Here is a 20277-nt window from a genome sequence, read left to right on the forward strand (position 1 = left end):
CAACACTTAGCGTTTATCACGTTGAATTGTAACTTGTTGATTGTGTACAAGTCGACTCGATGCTCCACAGAAACAGCAACCCTTCCATTTAATCCTATGTTGTCCGGTAGACGATGTCATGAACAATGTTCCCTTTAGTTTTTCACGAGTCTTGAGCAAACACGCTAACCGGTCCCTTGGACTACTTGTGCGCGGAGATCGTGTCAGCAGTGCGCATTTGCGCACGCGCGCAGTTTAGAGGGAACAGTGCATGGTCATGAATATTGCAATGATGGAAGCTCGCAAGCTGGGCCAGTCAGCACACAAAGGTGGTGAAGGCTTCTGTTTACATAATTTTCCCATCAAACGCAGTTTTAGCAATAAGAAGCAGCAATAAAGAAACAATTTACATAGACACGCAACTACAGTCATAAAAAAAAGTTTCTTTTTATTTTCACTTTGAACAAAACAATTTAACGAATTTAATTATAATACGAGGTTAAAAACGTGTTAAAGTATTTCTCGTGGAGACATATAATACACAATTTTTTCATTAAAAGGAAAGAATGTTAATCTTCAAATAAATTTTTTAAAACGCAATTACAAAATTCCTTTAGTTTTTGCTTTCATCACCAGGTGGCCGACGTTTACCACAATACTTTTCGTGTATCTGAAGCCTGGCAGTTTGGAAAAACCCCCTTTGGCAATTCGGGCATTTGTGAGGTAATGTCTCGTTGTGCAATGCAGAGCAATGCACTCGATAATTGCCTTTAGTTTTAAAAGCAGCTGAACAATCCTCGCATATGTAAGGTCTTTCGCCGGTGTGTATGCGTTCGTGTTGCTCTAAATCTCTCTCACATTTGAATTTCTTATCGCAAGCCTTGCACTTGTGACGACATGCGCTCGGATGTGCTTGCATATGACGCGTAAAATCATTAAAGTTTTGAAACCTTGACCGACAAACCAAACATTGGTAAAACAGGAGATTTCTGTGAAGTCTCTCAACATGTTTTTTTAGATAAATCCGTGTAGCAAACTTTTTAGAGCATTGTTCACATGTGTATTTTTTCTCGCTGACGTGGATTTTCTCATGTGTGGTAAGTTTGCTTTTTATGGGGAATCTCTTGTCACAAGTTTCACAAACATAAGGCGTCTCACCAGTATGAATCGTCATGTGATTGCGAAGAACTCCTGCATTGTTTGTAGAATAATCGCAATATTCGCACTGATGTTGTGTCGTAACAATTTTGTCCACATGTTGATCCTTTTCATGTCTGTTCAAAGCCTCTATATTGGCAGAAACCTCTTCAAATTCGTCACAAGCTCTATCTTCGGTAGATGCTGAAAATGCAAAGGTTATATCCGTATACATGATTAAGATAATAATATGTTAGCATTGATTTTTAAATGCGAATTTTAAATACAATTAAACCCTAAATAACTGAAGTCAACTTCTGCATACGTAATTATTAATTACTCATCCATCATGTCCCCAGCTAACTGCTTATCTTTCGAACCCGAATCGAGTGGTCTAATTGGAAGAAACGGTAACTTCCAAAGAGCTATGTTTGGTAATACCGCACATGCACAATCGGTTGTTTTGTACTAACTTTAAATTAGACATATATAAAATTGTATGATTATATTTCAAAAGTTTCCGTAACCACCAAATACGTTGTTTACTGAAGTTAATTAGCTCTCGTTAATGTTTACCAGGGAAAAATTTCATCTTAGTAATGCTAAGTCAGTTGCATCACCTTAAATACATTAAAAACACATCATAAACTTACCCATTTTTTTGCATTCAGCTTCCAGCTGTCTATCCCTCGGTCCGGTCTGTCGGTCTTGTCTTTCCTGGGTCTCTTCTGACCTTTCAAGTTGTTCAGCGTATTGTTTTTCATATCGAGCCAAGATTTCTGTTCCACATGAAATCTTCTTCACAGCGAGATAATATAATTTATCCCGATGTTGAAAAGCCTCCGCATTTTGTTCGTCGAGATTTCTGAAAACGAGTTGGTTTTTACAGATTGGATTAACTTGGCAATCCAGTTTGTAATAAATAACATCAAGCAAGGAAGCAGATTTTGCAAACTCTGAAAATACTTATTATCACAAACCATATCGTATATAGTCAAAAGTTGTTATTATAATATTAATGCAGATTATTGTAGGCCTATTGCACGTAAAAAATGTAATTAAATTTCCAAAACTAACAAATATTATTGTAGCCTACTTGACTGTTAAACCACTTCAGAATTGACAAAAAACAAGACTTTTTATTTTTATCTCGAAACAAATTGTTAAACATTTATTTGACCAACCACAATAGATTAACTGTTGCAAGGTAAAAGAAATACAAAATAAAGACTTACTAAAGGAAGCTTGGAAATACAAAGTATAAACAAAAAACCATACCTTGCACAATTGATGTATCTAAGCCAGTTACTTCTGATTGTATATGAACCATCAACGTAATGTGAGACTTTTCCATTTTTAAAAATCTGCAACAATCAATAATAAGCTTTGTTCTGTATTAATTGTTGTTGTAACCAGTTCAATATTGCAGTTTTGAACTCGAATTGATTGAATCTTTACGTTCCGTGTAAGAGCGTATATTGGCAGATCTATTACTTTCTAATCACGTGTTTAACGAGAAATAAACGGATTGATTTTTTTCATGTTATGATTTTCTCAAACCTTTTCGGATTATTAAGCATTAAACCGCTAAAGACGTAGTGGAGGTTCACTCTCTCATCTGTATATTCAATACTTACTATATACCTCGTCATCTACAGAGGCGATGTTTTTCTATAGTCACAGTAAAACAAGTTGAGTTATGATGAATGATAAAAATCCTATGTTACTCCATAGCTGGAATTAAATGGCTACCAAAGGCTTCTTACTCTATAGCGACACTTTACAAATAGGTTTAATACAAACCACTTTCACCAAAAAGCTCACAAAAGGGCGGAATTTCTCCATAGAAAAGATTTGTAACAGCTTTTAAATAAAGTAATCTTTGTGTGAAATATGAGATGTTAATGAGTTAACGAAGTAAAATTGGTTTAGCAACTTTGCAACAGCAGGGATACAAATGAAATGATACCAATGGAAATTACCAATGGATACCATAGGAACAATAGAAACACAAGGATTTAGCGTAAGTAAAACTTATCTATAGGATTTTTAGCCATAAACACACTGTACGTGTTTTTCTGTAGTTTGCAATTGGTCAATTCCTTCTTGCATGCAATAGTATAACAATAATTAAAATAAAACACAAAGAAGGGACTAGAGAAACTACATAGATAAGTTAACACTCACTTCTCGTACGAATCCATGTTTTACTGCCGAAGACATTGCATAAATGAAAGCCTCGCTTTCATTTTGCATAATCTTGACACCTTCAAATGGGCCAAAAACTGATTGTTCGGCAAAATCTTTTTCAGCCCAGGCCCCAAGTTTGTCAGATGAGATACCGGATGCTTTGATTGTTATGCCGGGTGGACATGTGCGTCGGTCACGGCCTAACGTGTTCTGCGATGACATAAGCATTCCAATAACAAAACGTCATATCATAGTATAGGAAAACTATAAAAACGAGTGCTAACACAAGTGATCTATTTTAAAGATATAGTCTACCATTCATCATTCTTGTGCTGCGACGGACGGCACAAAATTATGCTTTAATTTTTATTTTAAATTCGCAGATTGAAACATTAACTTTTCAGCCAATGGATTATGAAATCTAATATCTGCCTCATTTCTTGCTTTATGACAGTTTAAATTAGGAAATCTGATTGAATTGATTGTCTGATACTTTATATATGTTCAACAAAGAAACGTAACAGAACTTTAATTAGGAATTGCGAAAATTATGAAGTCTAGTATGGGCACCTTTACAAAATAAAATATTTCAAACTTTCATGTTTTATAATTTCAATATTGTTAGCTTCGAATGCATTTTCGCTTATTTACTCCTAATTGGTTAATGGATATTTTGAAAGTACATAGTAATCATTTATACCAGAGTAAGACAAGTATTAGGAAAAATTGAATCAAACAAAACTCACCCATCTTGTGAGAGTATTCTTCACAAAGACTTTCTTCATTTTTTGGCTCATATTCATAAGTTTGTATTTGTCGTGGTATACAAATACTAGAAATGGTCATTGGTTATTTTATAAATCAACAGAAATTATCTACAGAAAAGCATCAAGTTTTTAAGTAACTCGTAAATCTTAATTGTAAAAGCAGATTTTGCATATATCGGATAACAGTACTTATACTGTTAGAGAATATCCTCTTTTTATATGTAAATTATTTTTGGCTACAAATAATCGAAATTTCAGATCCGATTTAAAATACTACATGTACTTGCGGCTCACACAATAATTAAAGTTTTTAGATCAGCACAACAGCTAACGTACATGCTTGACTGACTAGAATATATAGCTTAAAATCAACTGTGAGCGTTATAAAGTTAGTGAGCTTATACCCTGCGTAGAAATTCTACGTATTTAAAGAATTTACCATTTAACAGACGAATTAGTAAACCAGCTGTGTTTCTGTTCAAGTTTAAACGTCGTGAGTATTGAAGAGAAATTTGTTGATGTGCGCAACAAGACAACAGATAAACTGAAGCATTTAACTAACTATAGTTACCGGTTACCTGGTCTGCAACAAACCTTGTCTGACTAGAAACTTGCGTCTTTCTTTGAGGAACCTGCTTGCTGATTACTTGGTTGTTTTCTTTTTCTGCATTTGTGTTTTTTTTTTCTTTATTTACTTAATTATGACGTCGCAAGTGCTTGCAGAAGGTGGCGCCTTGCTTAATTGCTTTGCCGAAAACGTAAATCATGTGAATTTCACAAATTTTGCTTTTGTTTTCTGGCAGCGCGTGGTTAATCGTTTGAAAAGCAAGGCACGTAGTTTAAGGTGAGGTGTGTGTTTGGCTAATTACTTAGTTTGTTCTTTTCAGCAATAAAATTACCAAAAATGCAATTAATCGAAATTGCCCAATGGAACTTGATAAAATTTTGCACAAGAATTAAGCATGCCTAAAATTAGTATATTAATTAGTATTGTTAGTTATTAGTTAGTAATTAGCTTACAACTAGTATATTTTGGAATATAACTTAAATAAGATATTTCTCGCTCCAGTTATATTGGCCCAAAATCAAAGGTATAAGCAGGGTTGCCATCAGTCTCAAGTCAAAAATAAGGACGACTAGAAAATGAAAAACGAATACCACCTTAAAAAGTGTACAACAGGAGAAAGCAACCAATGTTCCTAAAAAAAAAAAAAAAAAAAAAACAAGACACTATCTGCATGTTCATAATTTTGGTATCTCTTTGGTACAAAATAGAATCGTAAAGGTGACAAAATGCCCAAAATACGAACCTCTGCTCTAAAAATAAGACGAAAATAAGAACATTTCTTAGAAAAAAGGACAAAAATATTTTCTAAGACACGGACCTTCAAAATAAGGACAAATCTTAGAAATAAGGACGGTATGGCAACCCTGGGTATAAGCCTATATTTTGGACCAGAAATATGCATTTCACACATTTTCATGCTAATTTTTGTCTACACATTCTGCAAACAACCTGGATCTTTGAAAATCGCCCAAAACTAAGATAATTTCCAGGCTAATAAACAAAACCAACCAAATTGCTCTATGATTGGTTCACGTAAACTTTGAAAGCTCTACGTAATAGTCTAACAAAATGAGAGAAATCATATTGTTTCAACCAAGCATCTTCTAAGGTAACTTTTAAAATCCAGATCAAAAAAACAAATACAAAACTGTACGGCAGTTCTCAATAGAACCCATGTCATAATCAACATGCTTTTGGGTTATTGTCATGTAGTTCAGTCTCCTGTTATTTTTACAAAAGTACGTGTTGAAAATTATCAATGTACTTGACACATTTCTTTAATGTTGAGCGAAGCTTAATCGGCCCGTGCTGTGATTCACATATTGTGCAATTCCTACGCTTGAATCTTCATAAGTTTCATATAATCGTTAATAACTCTTCACAAAAATCTTAATATCACCTTTAATGGTTTTGTTTGCTGTGACTTGTGACTTTGTGCTGTGACTTCGTTTGACTTTACAGTTCGAATTGTCACCTCTTAACGCTACAAAATAAGTCAGAATCATTATTAGAGAGTCACATTTATCGACTCTTCACAAGCGCAACTTGCCTAAACCTGACCTGTAAGTTTGGAAAACCTTTTGCAGTTTTAGTATCAATATTGTTGTTATTAGTGGATCTGAGCCTTGAAGCTTGGAATCATATTATTTCATGTCTCATCTGACCATGCATGGCCTAGGTATTAGGCAGAAGATTCCAAGATAAGTGACCTACGACTCGTCTTGTTGAAATGAAGTTACAAAACCATCTGTCACATCGAGCAAAAGAATTTTTGTTTGTTTTATATGGAACATGTTACACATTAATTCATGCATACACACGTATTTTGTTATGGTAAGTAACGAATCAGCCAGCTTAAAACACAATTCCACTATTTTATTAATGGGCAAATGCGACTTTGTTGATAAAAAAAATATGGTAAACATTCGATTACACACGAAAACTTAACCACGATCCACAAAATATTAAAACTTACATTTAATTTCACTTTCTATCAAACCATTCCAAAACAAGTAATTGTAACAAGATTTAATGTAATTGTGATAAAAACTGTTGCTGGCCACTCACTAAACCCATCTGTTGAATACAAAAATTTATGTTAATAATAACAGTAACAATATAAGATAGGTTGTATTTCGGCCGCAAGTGTCTGCCGATTCTGTCAAAACGTTTTCCAACGAGACATAATGTCGAACAATGAATCGATTAATTTGAAACTTCCACCAAACCAAATGGAGATATCGAGATTGTTCGACTGCAGGTGGCATGTGATAAGAACACGTTGGTTATTTGTTATCTACCGTTGACCACACAAAAATAATGGAGAGCACGACTGTATGACGGATGTTTTGAAAACCAGTCTAAGACGGTGCAAAAACAATCAACACAGCTCTAAAATGTTTGTCAAATAAATACTAGTTGGGTTTCTTTTCGTAATAGAGTGGTTGGTGTTCTTTATCATTTCATATCATATGTCATTTCTTCATTGCGCTCATCACTTAGTTGCGTTTATCACGTTGAATTGTAACTTGTTGATTGTGTACAAGTCGACACGATGCTCCACAGAAACAGCAACCCTTCCATTTAATCCTATGTTGTCCGGTAGACGATGTCATGAACAATGTTCCCTTTAGTTTTTCACGAGTCTTGAGCAAACACGCTACCCGGTCCCTTGGACTACCGTGAGCAACATCAGACATCCGCACTGTGGACATGCCAGCATCGCATCGATTTTTTTCTTGTGCGCGGAGATCGTGTCAGCAGTGCGCATTTGCGCACGCGCACAGTTTAGGGGAAACTGTGCATGGTCATGAATATTGCAATGATGGAAGCTCGCAAGCTGGGCCAGTCAGCACACAAAGGTGGTGAAGGCTTCTGTTTACATAATTTTCCCATCAAACGCAGTTTTAGCAATAAGAAGCAGCAATAAAGAAACAATTTACATAGACACGCAACTACAGTCATAAAAAAAAGTTTCTTTTTATTTTCACTTTGAACAAAACAATTTAACGAATTTAATTATAATACGAGGTTAAAAACGTGTTAAAGTATTTCTCGTGGAGACATATAATACACAATTTTTTCATTAAAAGGAAAGAATGTTAATCTTCAAATAAATTTTTTAAAACGCAATTACAAAATTCCTTTAGTTTTTGCTTTCATCACCAGGTGGCCGACGTTTACCACAATACTTTTCGTGTATCTGAAGCCTGGCAATTTGGAAAAACCCCCTTTGGCAATTCGGGCATTTGTGAGGTAATGTCTCGTTGTGCAATGCAGAGCAATGCACTCGATAATCGCCTTTAGTTTTAAAAGCAGCTGAACAATCCTCGCATATGTAAGGTCTTTCTCCGGTGTGTATGCGTTCGTGTTGCTCTAAATCTCTCTCACATTTGAATTTCTTATCACAAATCTTGCACTTGTGACGACATGCGCCCGGATGTGCTTGCATATGACGCGTAAAATCATTAAAGTTTTGAAACCTTGACCGACAAACCAAACACTGGTAAAGGAGCAGATTTCTGTGAAGTCTCTCAACATGTTTTTTTAGATAACTCTGTGTAGCAAACTTTTTAGAGCATTGTACACATGCGTATTTTTTCTCGCTGACGTGGATTTTCTCATGTGTGGTAAGTTTGCTTTTTATGGGGAATCGCTTGTCACAAGTTTCACAAACATAAGGCGTCTCACCAGTATGAATCGTCATGTGATTGCGAAGAACTCCTGCATTGTTTGTAGAATAATCGCAATATTCGCACTGATGTTGTGTCGTAACAATTTTGTCCACATGTTGATCCTTTTCATGTCTGTTCAAAGCCTCTATGTTGGCAGAAACCTCTTCAAATTCGTCACAAGCTTGATCTTCGGTAGATGCTGAAAAAACAAAGGTTATATCCGTATACATGATTAAGATAATAATATGTTAGCATTGATTTTTAAATGCGAATTTTAAATACAATTAAACCCTAAATAACTGAAGTCAACTTCTGCATACGTAATTAGTAATTACTCATCCATGTCGCCAGCTAACTGCTTATCTTTTGAACCCGACTCGAGTGGTCTAATTGGAAGAAACGGTAACTTCCAAAAAGCTATGTTTGGTAATACCGCACATGCACAATCGGTTGTTTTGTACTAACTTTAAATTAGACATATATAAAATCGTATGATTATATTTCAAAAGTTTCCGTAACCACCAAATACGTTGTTTACTGAAGTTAATTAGCTCTCGTTAATGTTTACCAGGGAAAAATTTCATCTTAGTGATGCTAAGTCAGTTGCATCACCTTAAATACATTAAAAACACATCATAAACTTACCCATTTTTTTGCATTCAGCTTCCAGCTGTCTATCCCTCGGTCCGATCTGTCGGTCTTGTCTTTCCTGGGTCTCTTCTGACCTTTCAAGTTGTTCAGCGTATTGTTTTTCATATCGAGCCAAGATTTCTGTTCCACATGAAATCTTCTTCACAGCGAGATAATATAATTTATCCCGATGTTGAAAAGCCTCCGCATTTTGTTCGTCGAGATTTCTAAAAACGAGTTGATTTTTACAGATTGGATTAACTTGGCAATCCAGTTTGTAATAAATAACATCAAGCAAGCAAGCAGATTTTGCTTAACTCTGAAAACATTTATTATCACAAACCATATCGTATATAGTCAAAAGTTGTTATTATAATATTAGTGCAGATTATTGTAGGCCTATGGCACGTAAAAAATGTAATTAAAATTCCAAAACTAACAAATATTATTGTAGCCTACTTGACTGTTAAACCACTTCAGAATTGACAAAAAACAAGACTTTTTATTTTTATCTCGAAACAAATCGTTAAACATTTATTTGACCAACCACAATAGATTAACTGTTGCAAGGTAAAAGAAATACAAAATAAAGACTTACTAAAGGAAGCTTGGAAATACAAAGTATAAACAAAAAACCATACCTTGCACAATTGATGTATCTAAGCCAGTTACTTCTGTTTGTATATGAACCATCAACGTAATGTGAGACTTTTCCATTTTTAAAAATCTGCAACAATCAATAATAAGCTTTGTTCTGTATTAATTGTTGTTGTAACCAGTTCAATATTGCAGTTTTGAACTCGAATTGGCTGAATCTTTACGTTCCGTGTACGAGCGTATATTGGCAGATCTATAACTTTCTAATCGTGTGTTTAACGAGAAATAAACGGATTGATTTTTTTCATGTTATGATTTTCTCAAACCTTTTCGGATTATTAAGCATTAAACCGCTAAAGACGTAGTGGAGGTTCACTCTCTTATCTGTGTATCGAATATTTACGATATACATCGTCATCTACAGAGGCGATGTTTTTCTATAGTCACAGTAAAACAAGTTGAGTTATGATAAATGATAAAAAATCCTATGTTACTCCATAGCTGGAATTAAATGGCTACCAAAGGCTTCTTACTTTATAGCGACACTTTACAAATAGATTTAATACAAACCACTTTCACCAAAAAGCTCACAAAAGGGCGGAATTTCTCCATAGAAAAGATTTGTAACAGCTTTTAAATAAAGTAATCTTTGTGTGAAATATGAGATGTTAATGAGTTAACGAAGTAAAATTGGTTTAGTAACTTTGCAACGGCAGGGATACAAATGAAATGATACCAATGGATACCATAGGAACAATAGAAACACAAGGATTTAGCGTAAGTAAAACTTATCTATAGGATTTTTAGCCATAAACACACTGTACGTGTTTTTCTGTAGTTTGCAATTGGTCAATTTCTTCTTGCATGCAATAGTATAACAATAATTAAAATAGAACACAAAGAAGGGACTAGAGAAACTACATAGATTAGTTAACACTCACTTCTCGTACGAATCCATGTTTTACTTCCGAAGACATTGCATGAATGAAAGCCTCGCTTTCATTTTGCAGAATCTTTGCACCTTCAAATGGGCCAAAAACGGATTGTTCGGCAAAATCTTTTTCAGCCCAGGCCCCAAGTTTGTCAGATGAGATACCGGATGCTTTGATTGTTATGCCGGGTGGACATGTGCGTCGGTCACGGTCTAACGTGTTCTGCGATGACATAAGCATTCCAATAACAAAACGTCATATCATAGTAGGAAAACTATAAAAACGAGTGCTAACACAAGTGATCTATTTTAAGGATATAGTCTACCATTCATCATTCTTGTGCTGCGACGGACGGCACAAAATTATGCTTAAATTTTTATTTTAAATTCGCAGATTGAAACATTAACTTTTCAGCCAATGGATTATGAAATCTAATATCTGCCTCATTTCTTGCTTTATGACAGTTTAAATTAGGAAATCTGATTGAATTGATTGTCTGATACTTCATATATGTTCAACAAAGAAACGTAAAAGAACTTTAATTAGGAATTGCGTAAATTATGAAGTCTAGTATGGGCACCTTTACAAAATAAAACATTTCAAACTTTCATGTTTTACAATTTCAATATTGTTAGCTTCGAATGCATTTTCGCTTATTTACTCCTAATCGGTTAATTGTTAAATTCAAAGTAAAGAATTATCATTTATATCAGAGTAAGACAAGTATTAGGAAAAATTGAATCAAACAAAACTCACCCATCTTGTGAGAGTATTCTTCACAAAGACTTTCTTCATTTTTTGGCTCATATTCATAAGTTTGTATTTGTCGTGGTCTGCAAATACTAAAAGTGGTCAATGGTCATTGGTCATTCTATAAATCAACAGAAATTATCTGTAGAAAAAGCATCAAGTTTTTAAGTAACTCGTAAATCTTAACTGTAAAAGCAGATTTTGCATATATCGGATATAAGTATATACTGTTAGAGAATATCCTCTTTTTATATGTAAATTATTTTTGGCTACAACTAATCGAAATTTCAGATCCGATTTAAAATACTACATGTACTTGTGGCTCACACAATAATTAAAGTTTTTAGATTAGCACAACAGCTAACGTACATGCTTGACTGACTAGAACATATAGCTTAAAATCAACTGTGAACGTTATAAAGTTAGTGAGCTTGTACCCTGCGTAGTAATTCTACGTATTTAAAGAATTTACCAGTTAACAGACGAATTAGTAAACCAGCTGTGTTTCTGTTCAAGTTTAAACGTCGTGGGTATTGAAGAGAAATTTGTTGATGTGAGCAACAAGCCAACAGATAAACTCAAGCATTTAACTAACTATAGTTACCGGTTACCTGGTCTGCAACAAACCTTGTCTGACTAGAAACTTGCGTCTTTCTTTGAGGAACCTGCTTGCTGATTACTTTGGTTGTTTTCTATTTCTGCATTTGTGTTTTTTTTTCTTTCTTTATTTACTTAATTATGACGTCGCAAGTGCTTGCAGAAGGTGGCGCTTGCTTAATTGCTTTGCCGAAAACGTAAATCATGTGAATTACACAAATTTTGCTTTTGTTTTCTGGCAGCGCGTGGTTAATCGTTTGAAAAGCAAGGCACGTAGTTTAAGGTGAGGAGTGTGTTTGGCTAATTACTTAGTTTGTTCTTTTCAGCAATAAAATTACCAAAAATGCAATTAATCGAAATTGCCCAATGGAACTTGATAAAATTTTGCACAAGAATTAAGCATGCCTAAAACCAGTATATTAATTAGTATTGTTAGTTATTAGTTAGTAATTAGCCTAAAACTAGTATATTTTGGAATATAACTTAAATAAGATATTTCTAGCTCCCGTTATATTGGCCCAAAATCGAAGGTATAGGCCTACATTTTGGACCAGAAATATGCATTTCACACATTTTCATGCTAATTTTTGTCTACACATTCTGCAAACAATCTGGATCTTTGAAAATCGCCCAAAACTAAGATAATTTCCAGGCTAATAAACAAAACCAACCAAATTGCTCTATGATTGGTTCACGTAAACTTTGAAAGCTCTACGTAATAGTCTAACAAAATGAGAGAAATCATATTGTTTCAACCAAGCATCTTCTAAGGTAACTTTTAAAATCCAGATCAAAAAAACAAATACAAAACTGTACCGCAGTTCTCAATAGAACTCATGTCATAATCAACATGCTTTTGGGTTATTGTCATGTAGTTCAGACTCCTGTTATTTTTATAAAAGTACGTGTTGAAAATTATCAATGTACTTGACATATTTCTTTATTGTTGAGCAAAGCTTATTCGGCCCGTGCAGTGATTCACATATTGTGCAATTCCTACGCTTGAATCTTCATAAATTTCATATAATCGTTAATAACTCTTCACAAAAATCTTAATATCACCTTTAATGTTTTTTTTGCTGTGACTTGTGACTTTGTGTTGTGTCTTCCTTTGACTTTATATTTCAAATTGTCACCTCTTAACGCTACAAAATAAGTCAGAATCATCATTTGAGAGTCAAATTTATCGACTCTTCACAGGCGCAACTTGCCTAAGCCTGACCTGCAAGTTTGGATATCAATATTGTTGTTATTAGTGGATCTGAGCCTTGAAGCTTGGAATCATATTATTTCATGTCTCGTCTGACCATGAATGGCCTAGGTATTAGGCAGAAGATTTCAAGAAAAATGACCTACCATTCGGGTTCCATGACATATGACCGCGGGAAAATGACCGCGAACAAACTCACCGGGGACAACTGAACGTGACGTAAATTGACCGCGAACAAGCTGACCGTGATGTAAATTGACCGCGAACAAACTAACCGGGAACAGACTTACTGGAATGAAAAATGACCGGGAGGTAAATTGACCGTGCAAGAGCTGAATTATTGTGTTTAAGTTGATCTCCAACTCTTTTTGCAATTTACAATTATTAGTATAACCATAACCAAGACTTAAAACTAGGGGAGTCCTGACGTACAGCTTCAATCTGACAATTTACTTAACTAAAGTGTCCATTGTTATTGCAATGAGTCCATTGTTACTACATGAGATAGGCTACAACGCATTGTTTCATAATCTCATCAAACAACTCGTCTAGACCGGGAAAATGCATGTAACAATAGGAAATCTATGAATAAAGGTGAAAAACCCGTAGGGTCACCCTACACCCTACAAGGGGCCAAAAAACTCTACGAGTGGCAACCTTGACTGCAATACACATACTAAATTGGATAGTGACTAGATAGCGACTAGATAGTGAATTAGAATTTTGACCTTTTCACGGCCAATTCGGCCGGTTAATTTGATCGCCGGCCAATTTATCGACGGTTAATTTCATCGCCGGCCAATTTACGTCACGGTTAATTTCATCGCCGGTCAATTTGTTGCCAGTCAGTTGTCCACTATCAGTTGTCGCCGGTGAATTTGTTCACGGTCACTTCACGTGATCCCTACGATTCGTCTGGTTGAAATGAAGTTACAAAACCATATGTTACATTGAGCAAAATAATTTTTGTTTGTTTTATATGGAACATGTTACACATTAATTCATGCATACACACGTATTTTGTTATGGTATGTAACGAATCAACCAGCCGAAAACACAATTCCACTATTTTATTAATAGGCGAATACGACTTTGTTGATAAAAAAAAATATGGTAAACATTCGATTACACACGAAAACTTAACCACGATCCACAAAATATTAAACCTTACATTTAATTTCACTTTCTACCAAACCATTTGAATACAAAATTACAAAGAAGGCAGACTTAATGTAATTATGATAAAAACATGTTGCTGACCAATCACTAAAATTCCATCTGTTGAATACAAAAATATCTGTTAATAATAACAGTAACAAATTAAAAATATTCAATACAAAATTGAACGCTTAAAACGTCTTACGACTTGTAAGTGTTTGCTTGTGGCTATAACTTTGATTAAGATTATTTGACGTGATTCCATGTGATGACGAACTTCCGATTCCCAATTAAGAAATTTAAAATAAATAAGCGATCAAATCCCATCAACCGGATTATAACAAGCTCGCTCCGGACATTCAGAATTTTATTTGGTGAAAATAATCCACTGTAAAACCTCTGAAAAGCCGCGTTACGGTTAGCTGTAATAACAAAACAAACGCTTCACATACTTACAACAAGCACAACCGTTTATGGTAACACAGCAATAATAACAAAAATATTAACATTTTCATCTCAATCAGTAGCTGTGATAAATCGTTTAACAAGTTCTATTTGTTTCAAAGGAGTGGCATCGCATGACTCGACAAATGTAAGTTACAACCACAGGATTCGAAAACTTTATGAATGATTTGAAACAATGTACATGGTTTGCTAGGCTAAATTACAAAATATTCTCGAAATAACTGAAATAATTTACGTGGTTCGGAAAATTTTCATGATTTACCAAACGTTCATAATTTGTTGTGAAGTAGAAGTTCAAAAATGCCTTTGCGTCATGGTATTGCTTCTGTGTTGATGGGAAAAGAAGAGAGTAACAGAGAGGTTTTGTGACGATACGTTAGGGCAGCGGAGTATGAAAAGTCATTGTTAATGTTTGTTGATAAGTTCAGTTTCTGTCAAATGCTTTACCATCAGGAGCAGGCGTAGTCTTGTTTGCGATAAAAAAGATGGACAAATTTTATGTAGCAAAATTATTGATAATTGTATTGGACGCTGTACAACCTCATAATTATACGTTGAAGTCTGACACATGTCATACAATTGATATATTCATAGTTGTATTGTTTCAATCACAAATGCGTCGAGTGGGCTTCTCACACAAAGCCCAACATTGTTGGCTACATGGTCGATCGTTTGCATTACTTGCAGGGAACTTCCAGTTGATTTCAACACAATCTTCATTTCCAACGTCATCAGGTTGTCTTGGATGCCAACTTGCCTCGTCATTAAGCAGAGATTGTCCATCGATCCAAACGAATTGTCCTTCTACACTTTTATCGTTTAGTCCAATCCAGGCAGGATAAAACGAAGAAAATACTTCATTGGCAATATCTCTTAAAATAAATGTCAGAATACATGAAAATTATTTTCGATTTTCTGTACTTAGTATTGAAGGTAACATCAACTTATTGCGTTTGGTGAAAATACTTTTTTGGAAAATACCAAAAAAGGTAGTAATAACATTTTAAGATTGGTGTAACATCTTACGTTGCAATACTCGATAGTCTATCGCTCACTGTTATTGTTTTGAATAAGTACAAAACAAGCCATATGATAGAGTTTACTTATACTTTCTGACTGCAAGGTTTCTCATTCCCACGACAGCCAAATCTCCTCCCATATCTTGACATAAAACTCTGCTCTCCTGCCAAGTTTGAACCGTATCCACCACTTTGTATTGATATCCGTTATTTGGCGTATACCATCCATCCTCAGCACCTATGTATGTGTCAAAAATAGTAAGAAGTTCTTTATGCCAAAATCAATTTTATTTACTGCAAGCTGGATATGACCAGGAAAGTATTACATGAAATTTTCTGCACGCAGACAAATATTAATTTAAGCGTTTTAGATCCTGTAAACACATGTTTGCAATGAAAAATAATATTTAAACTTTTGCAATTAATGACGTACTAACCTTGACATATTGTACGTAGTTTCATTTCGAGTTTGCTGTAATTTAGCTTTATTATATCTTGCTTGTGATTAATTTCTGACAAATCAAATTTCTTCTGTTATTGTTACGTATAGGCTTGTATACAGATTATTGCTAATAACTCGTAAATGAAAATGCTGCTAAATTATACCACATAAGTGTATATAATTAAGTGAAAATATGCGCCTTTCAATATGATTTGAACAAACCATACAAAAATTTAATCATGCATCATAGCAGAAAGTCAAGAAGAAAAAAAAATATTCCTTTTATAATACTTTGAATACTTTATAATACTTTATAACCACGAATATAAATACTTTTATATTTAAACTTTTACTGTTCGATTACTTGTGAATGAAATATAGTTACCAACATACAGTATTCTTCTATTAATACCTGAAATTTTGTTTAGTGCTTCGTTGTATTTCTGTTCCAGACGATCTATGATGTCAAATATGATATTACTTGGAAAAGTTTAATTTCAAAGGGTTTGTTTTTTAGTTGTTTGACGCTGCTATTTTAACAAACCTGTTGTATTCATTGATGTTTCTGCTGCATGAATATCCTAAAGATTTGAAGCAAAAAAAATTCTGAATCCTTGTAACTCTTCGTAAATATTTTTCCATATATGGAAAACTATAACTAAACGAATTGACTACTTTAAGAAAATTACCTTTGTCGACAAAACAATTCCTAAACAAACGCAAGCAATGACAAAAGCTGCTGAAGAAAGAAAGGCGATGATGACTGACTTGTAGCTGAAGGATCGATCTAAAATGTGTACAAGTTCACTTAAACTCTAAACTAATCTATCTATGTTCTATCAAACAAAATTTGGTTACCTTTTGCTGGTTGCTCTTGCGGTACTTCCACGTCATGGTAATGCACATAGTCTATACCGGTACGAAATATTTTTATTTATGTGAGGAAATATTTTAGTGTAAAGTTAAATTTACTAGAATTTTGCTTGGTTTTTGTAATACTGTATATTTTATTTTCGTGCTCACATGCAGTATTGAAACAACCACTTTACCTGTTGTGTTTGTGTTATTTCTGAAGGAATCTTTTATATACACGTACGTATTCTCCTTTTTTTCAAACGTTTTTTGTGATTGGGAAACGTCTAAAGAAATGACAAAAACAGTTAAATTATTGTAAATGTTCGACAAAATTAAGTCCACAATGATATTTCAGTGAACAGTTTTTATCAAATTGGATTACCACAAAGTAAACCAATGTTGAGCTACTTTCTTATTAAGGATTAGAATAGAAAAAAAAAACGATTTGTGGCTTATATCATGCGGTCACTTGATGTTGATTTCAAATCTTGCATTTGATTTTGTGCAGCAAATCAGTTTTTGGTTTTATGGAAAAGTGTTTTGGAGTAAGCATTTTTTTGGGGATCTCAGAACTTAAAACAGCTAGATTTATTGTTCTAGATTTTACTGTTGTTAAAGTGTTTATTGAATGTGAGAAGGCGTTAGTTGAATTTATTGACGCTCGACATGAGAAGGTTTTGTCATATTTGATTATTGTATAATAAATATCATGATTATGTAAATTATTGCATATATATATTTTATTGTCTAGAAATTTATTTATCTATTGAATAGAGTTAGAAGTATGTATGTATGTATGTATATAATATATGAATTGTTAGTATGTATATAATTTAGTATAGTTCCGAATTTTATTTATTGTCCAGGAAATGAATCTTTATTGTAACAATTTTTGCGCTCAGCACGAATATCATTAAACACCCAAAGGTATGTCAAAATGTTTTAAAAATAGTTTTGCAAAAATGACGGTGAAGTTTTAGCATGATGAGGTATTTCGTAATGATATTTCAATCGAATTGTGACGTCTGAATGCATTTTATCAATACAAACGTTTAATAAGAAATTTTGAATAATTCACAAACGTAAAACGCGAGCATAAGTTTAAAAGCATTTCTGAAACCAACGACGCAAAGTAAAAGCAATTCAGATATTAATATAAAAAGTACTTTCAGAAGCATGCAAGGTTATGTAAGATTAAGCCTTGAAGTTGACGAGTGTAAATGCAAGCAATAAATCGTTTTACCAATTCCCAAGCTCGATAATATTTCAAGCGATTTTTACCTTCTGCGTTTCTTTTCTTTTTCACGTCTTGATTTACTTCCATGTGTTCTTGCTAGAAGTTATTCCACTTTCAAATTAATATGAAAAGATACGAATTAACCTGTAAATACTGTAAAATACCACACACTTGTAAGTATACGTGAACCATTAACAGCAGTTTTTCAGTAGTATTACTTAAAATAAAACAATGATTACTTTTAGAACATGATTTTGGATAAAGGACGAAATTTAATTTTAAACTAGCAGACAGTAGTTACAGTTTCAGCGCAAAAAAATATTTATGTGACTGATACCATAACAGTCTCAGTGTAAATTACTAAAATTAGTCCGGAGACTCCTTCTTAAACATCCTTCTCAGTTAGTATTGGTTTCAATTTAGCATTTTTGAAATATTCAATCTTGCAATTCCAAGTTTATTACGGAATTGTAGGTGTGAAAATCTTTCCTTCTTTATAACATTGTTTTACAACGTCATGTCACCACGTCAATCGACATCTTATGTTGGCGACCTGGTTATTACTATTTTATTTTTGACCAATTGCGTTTAACCTACGTAAAAGGCTCGATTGGGCATTATTTGGAGTTTCTGAGATTTTTTGCCATCATCATTTGGTTTCAGCTGTTACTTTTTTCATTCTTCAGATAAATAGCTGCAAACCTATCAACGCTGCCGTTACATATGGAACCATATGTAACGTTTTTTCTGATTATATGTCTGGTTACTACTTTTCTGGTTATTTCATTAAATGAAGTTTTTCATTCGAACTTGCTGTAGCTCTTTCTTACTCGCCCAGAAGCTGTAATAAGCAAAGAGAGGAAATAGAAATCTTCCCTAGTTGTGTTTATGGCTTTCAGTTTCTGCTACGAGCACCCTATAGCTTGGATAGTTAGTGCTATGAGAATGCGTTTGTAAGATTCACTAGAATCGACAGTTCTTTTACAGCACACCACACAGTCCCTGTGAAAAAGGGTGCCACCAATACCACCAGAAACGGAAAATAACCTTTGGAAAGATCTCCGGTTGATGTTTACTTACAACCTACAGCTGATTCAACCACTGATTCAGCTCATGTTACATAAAGCCTACCTCTGTTTATAAGTTATGTGACTAAGAAGATTTATATGACACAGCGCTGTGGTAGGGACGTGACCTATCGGTGATCTCACTTATTATATCGAGCTTCGCAGTGTCATTAAACGATGATTCTTTTCGTATGTGCACGCTTTCATGTTGGATTTAGTTCAATTATTTTGTGATCTCAATATCTCCGAGGCAATAAATTCACACAGACTAATCTATTTTTATGTTTTCATTAATATAAACGTAACGTAAACGTATTAACGTTTACTGTTTAGTAAACACAAGTTTAGTAAACACACACTAATAACTTTGAAAATTACCTTGAACTTTTAATTGTTAGTTTTGCTACCGGATATTACGCAATGTTTCATCTTCATAGTGTCCTAGCTTCGTAGGCTATATTTTTGTGTATTACTGGCACTAAACAGCAATCACAACAAATTTTATTGCTGTTAGCATCAAGTACCAATATAGTTACTATTTTAGCAAAATCAACTCACACACCGTCGCTGTGTTATACCATGTTTTATAGAAGTTAACTAAAGCTATAAACGTTATTTTATGATAAAATGCGTTTGCTTAAAAGCAGTAATTGTAGTTAGCCTTACCAAAAAAAGGAAAAATACTTTTAACGTCACGTTATGGTCTCAAATTAGCCAGGATGGCGTGGAATGAATTGCGAATCATAACACCCGTTATATACACCCGTGTGTTTGTTAGTTATAGCGATTGCTTTGTGCTGTGTAATACGTAACTGTGGTTTGTGTTTCATAACTTTTACGTAATGCAGTCTCGTATTGTTCCTTCGCTGGCCCGGAAAGCAATGATTTTATTTCTTGCACGTTGGTCGTGTGAAGACTGTAAGACATTTAGCATTGTAATGCACTTAGATGCCTCACACACGGTACAAAGAAATGTTGTTTCTATATTTGGTGAATGGTGAAA

The 20277-nt window shown here is 34.0% G+C and overlaps 3 protein-coding genes across 4 annotated transcripts; all 3 read right to left on the bottom strand.

The window, feature by feature from the left end:
* Positions 1–410: 410 nt before the first annotated feature.
* On the bottom strand, positions 411–4116 carry LOC143452095 (uncharacterized). The gene is made up of 5 exons (XM_076952937.1): positions 4053–4116; positions 3304–3516; positions 2395–2480; positions 1770–1981; positions 411–1320 (listed from the first exon to the last, which is right to left on the bottom strand). The coding sequence occupies exons 1-5, from the start codon at positions 4107–4109 to the stop codon at positions 593–595; spliced, it is 1296 nt and encodes a 431-aa protein (XP_076809052.1). The 5' UTR covers positions 4110–4116; the 3' UTR covers positions 411–592.
* A 3670-nt stretch (positions 4117–7786) lies between these two features.
* On the bottom strand, positions 7787–11368 carry LOC143452958 (uncharacterized). Its single transcript, XM_076954114.1, has 5 exons — positions 11231–11368; positions 10484–10696; positions 9587–9672; positions 8961–9172; positions 7787–8514 (listed from the first exon to the last, which is right to left on the bottom strand). Exons 1-5 carry the CDS (start codon positions 11285–11287, stop codon positions 7787–7789), a joined length of 1296 nt encoding a protein of 431 aa, XP_076810229.1. The 5' UTR covers positions 11288–11368.
* Positions 11369–14130: 2762 nt separating this feature from the next.
* LOC143452096 (CD209 antigen-like protein 2) lies at positions 14131–18361 on the bottom strand. Of its 2 annotated transcripts, none has more exons than XM_076952939.1 (9): positions 18252–18361; positions 17165–17254; positions 16974–17024; positions 16805–16902; positions 16660–16696; positions 16528–16572; positions 16111–16185; positions 15764–15911; positions 14131–15526 (listed from the first exon to the last, which is right to left on the bottom strand). In XM_076952939.1, exons 1-9 carry the CDS (start codon positions 18292–18294, stop codon positions 15259–15261), a joined length of 855 nt encoding a protein of 284 aa, XP_076809054.1. In that variant the 5' UTR covers positions 18295–18361; the 3' UTR covers positions 14131–15258. The 2 variants fall into 2 exon arrangements, with proteins under 2 accessions (XP_076809054.1, XP_076809053.1); XM_076952938.1 differs by having other exon boundaries at positions 15758–15911.
* Positions 18362–20277: the final 1916 nt, after the last annotated feature.

Source organism: Clavelina lepadiformis, chromosome 4, assembly GCF_947623445.1.
Source record: "Clavelina lepadiformis chromosome 4, kaClaLepa1.1, whole genome shotgun sequence".
Classification (NCBI taxonomy): domain Eukaryota; kingdom Metazoa; phylum Chordata; class Ascidiacea; order Aplousobranchia; family Clavelinidae; genus Clavelina; species Clavelina lepadiformis.

Coding starts and splice junctions, on each gene's coding strand:
- LOC143452095 (XM_076952937.1), bottom strand. CDS start 4,109: ATGAATATGAGCCAAAAAATGAAGAAAGTCTTTGTGAAGAATACTCTC. Junction 2,481..3,303: donor AACATGGATTCGTACGAGAA/GTGAGTGTTAAC, acceptor TGATTGTTGCAG/ATTTTTAAAAATGGAAAAGT. Junction 1,321..1,769: donor AGCTGAATGCAAAAAAATGG/GTAAGTTTATGA, acceptor TTGCATTTTCAG/CATCTACCGAAGATAGAGCT.
- LOC143452958 (XM_076954114.1), bottom strand. CDS start 11,287: ATGAATATGAGCCAAAAAATGAAGAAAGTCTTTGTGAAGAATACTCTC. Junction 9,673..10,483: donor AACATGGATTCGTACGAGAA/GTGAGTGTTAAC, acceptor TGATTGTTGCAG/ATTTTTAAAAATGGAAAAGT. Junction 8,515..8,960: donor AGCTGAATGCAAAAAAATGG/GTAAGTTTATGA, acceptor TTGTTTTTTCAG/CATCTACCGAAGATCAAGCT.
- LOC143452096 (XM_076952938.1), bottom strand. CDS start 18,294: ATGGAAGTAAATCAAGACGTGAAAAAGAAAAGAAACGCAGAAG. Junction 17,255..18,251: donor AAAGAAAAGAAACGCAGAAG/GTAAAAATCGCT, acceptor TCATTTCTTTAG/ACGTTTCCCAATCACAAAAA. Junction 16,903..16,973: donor GCAAGAGCAACCAGCAAAAG/GTAACCAAATTT, acceptor TACACATTTTAG/ATCGATCCTTCAGCTACAAG.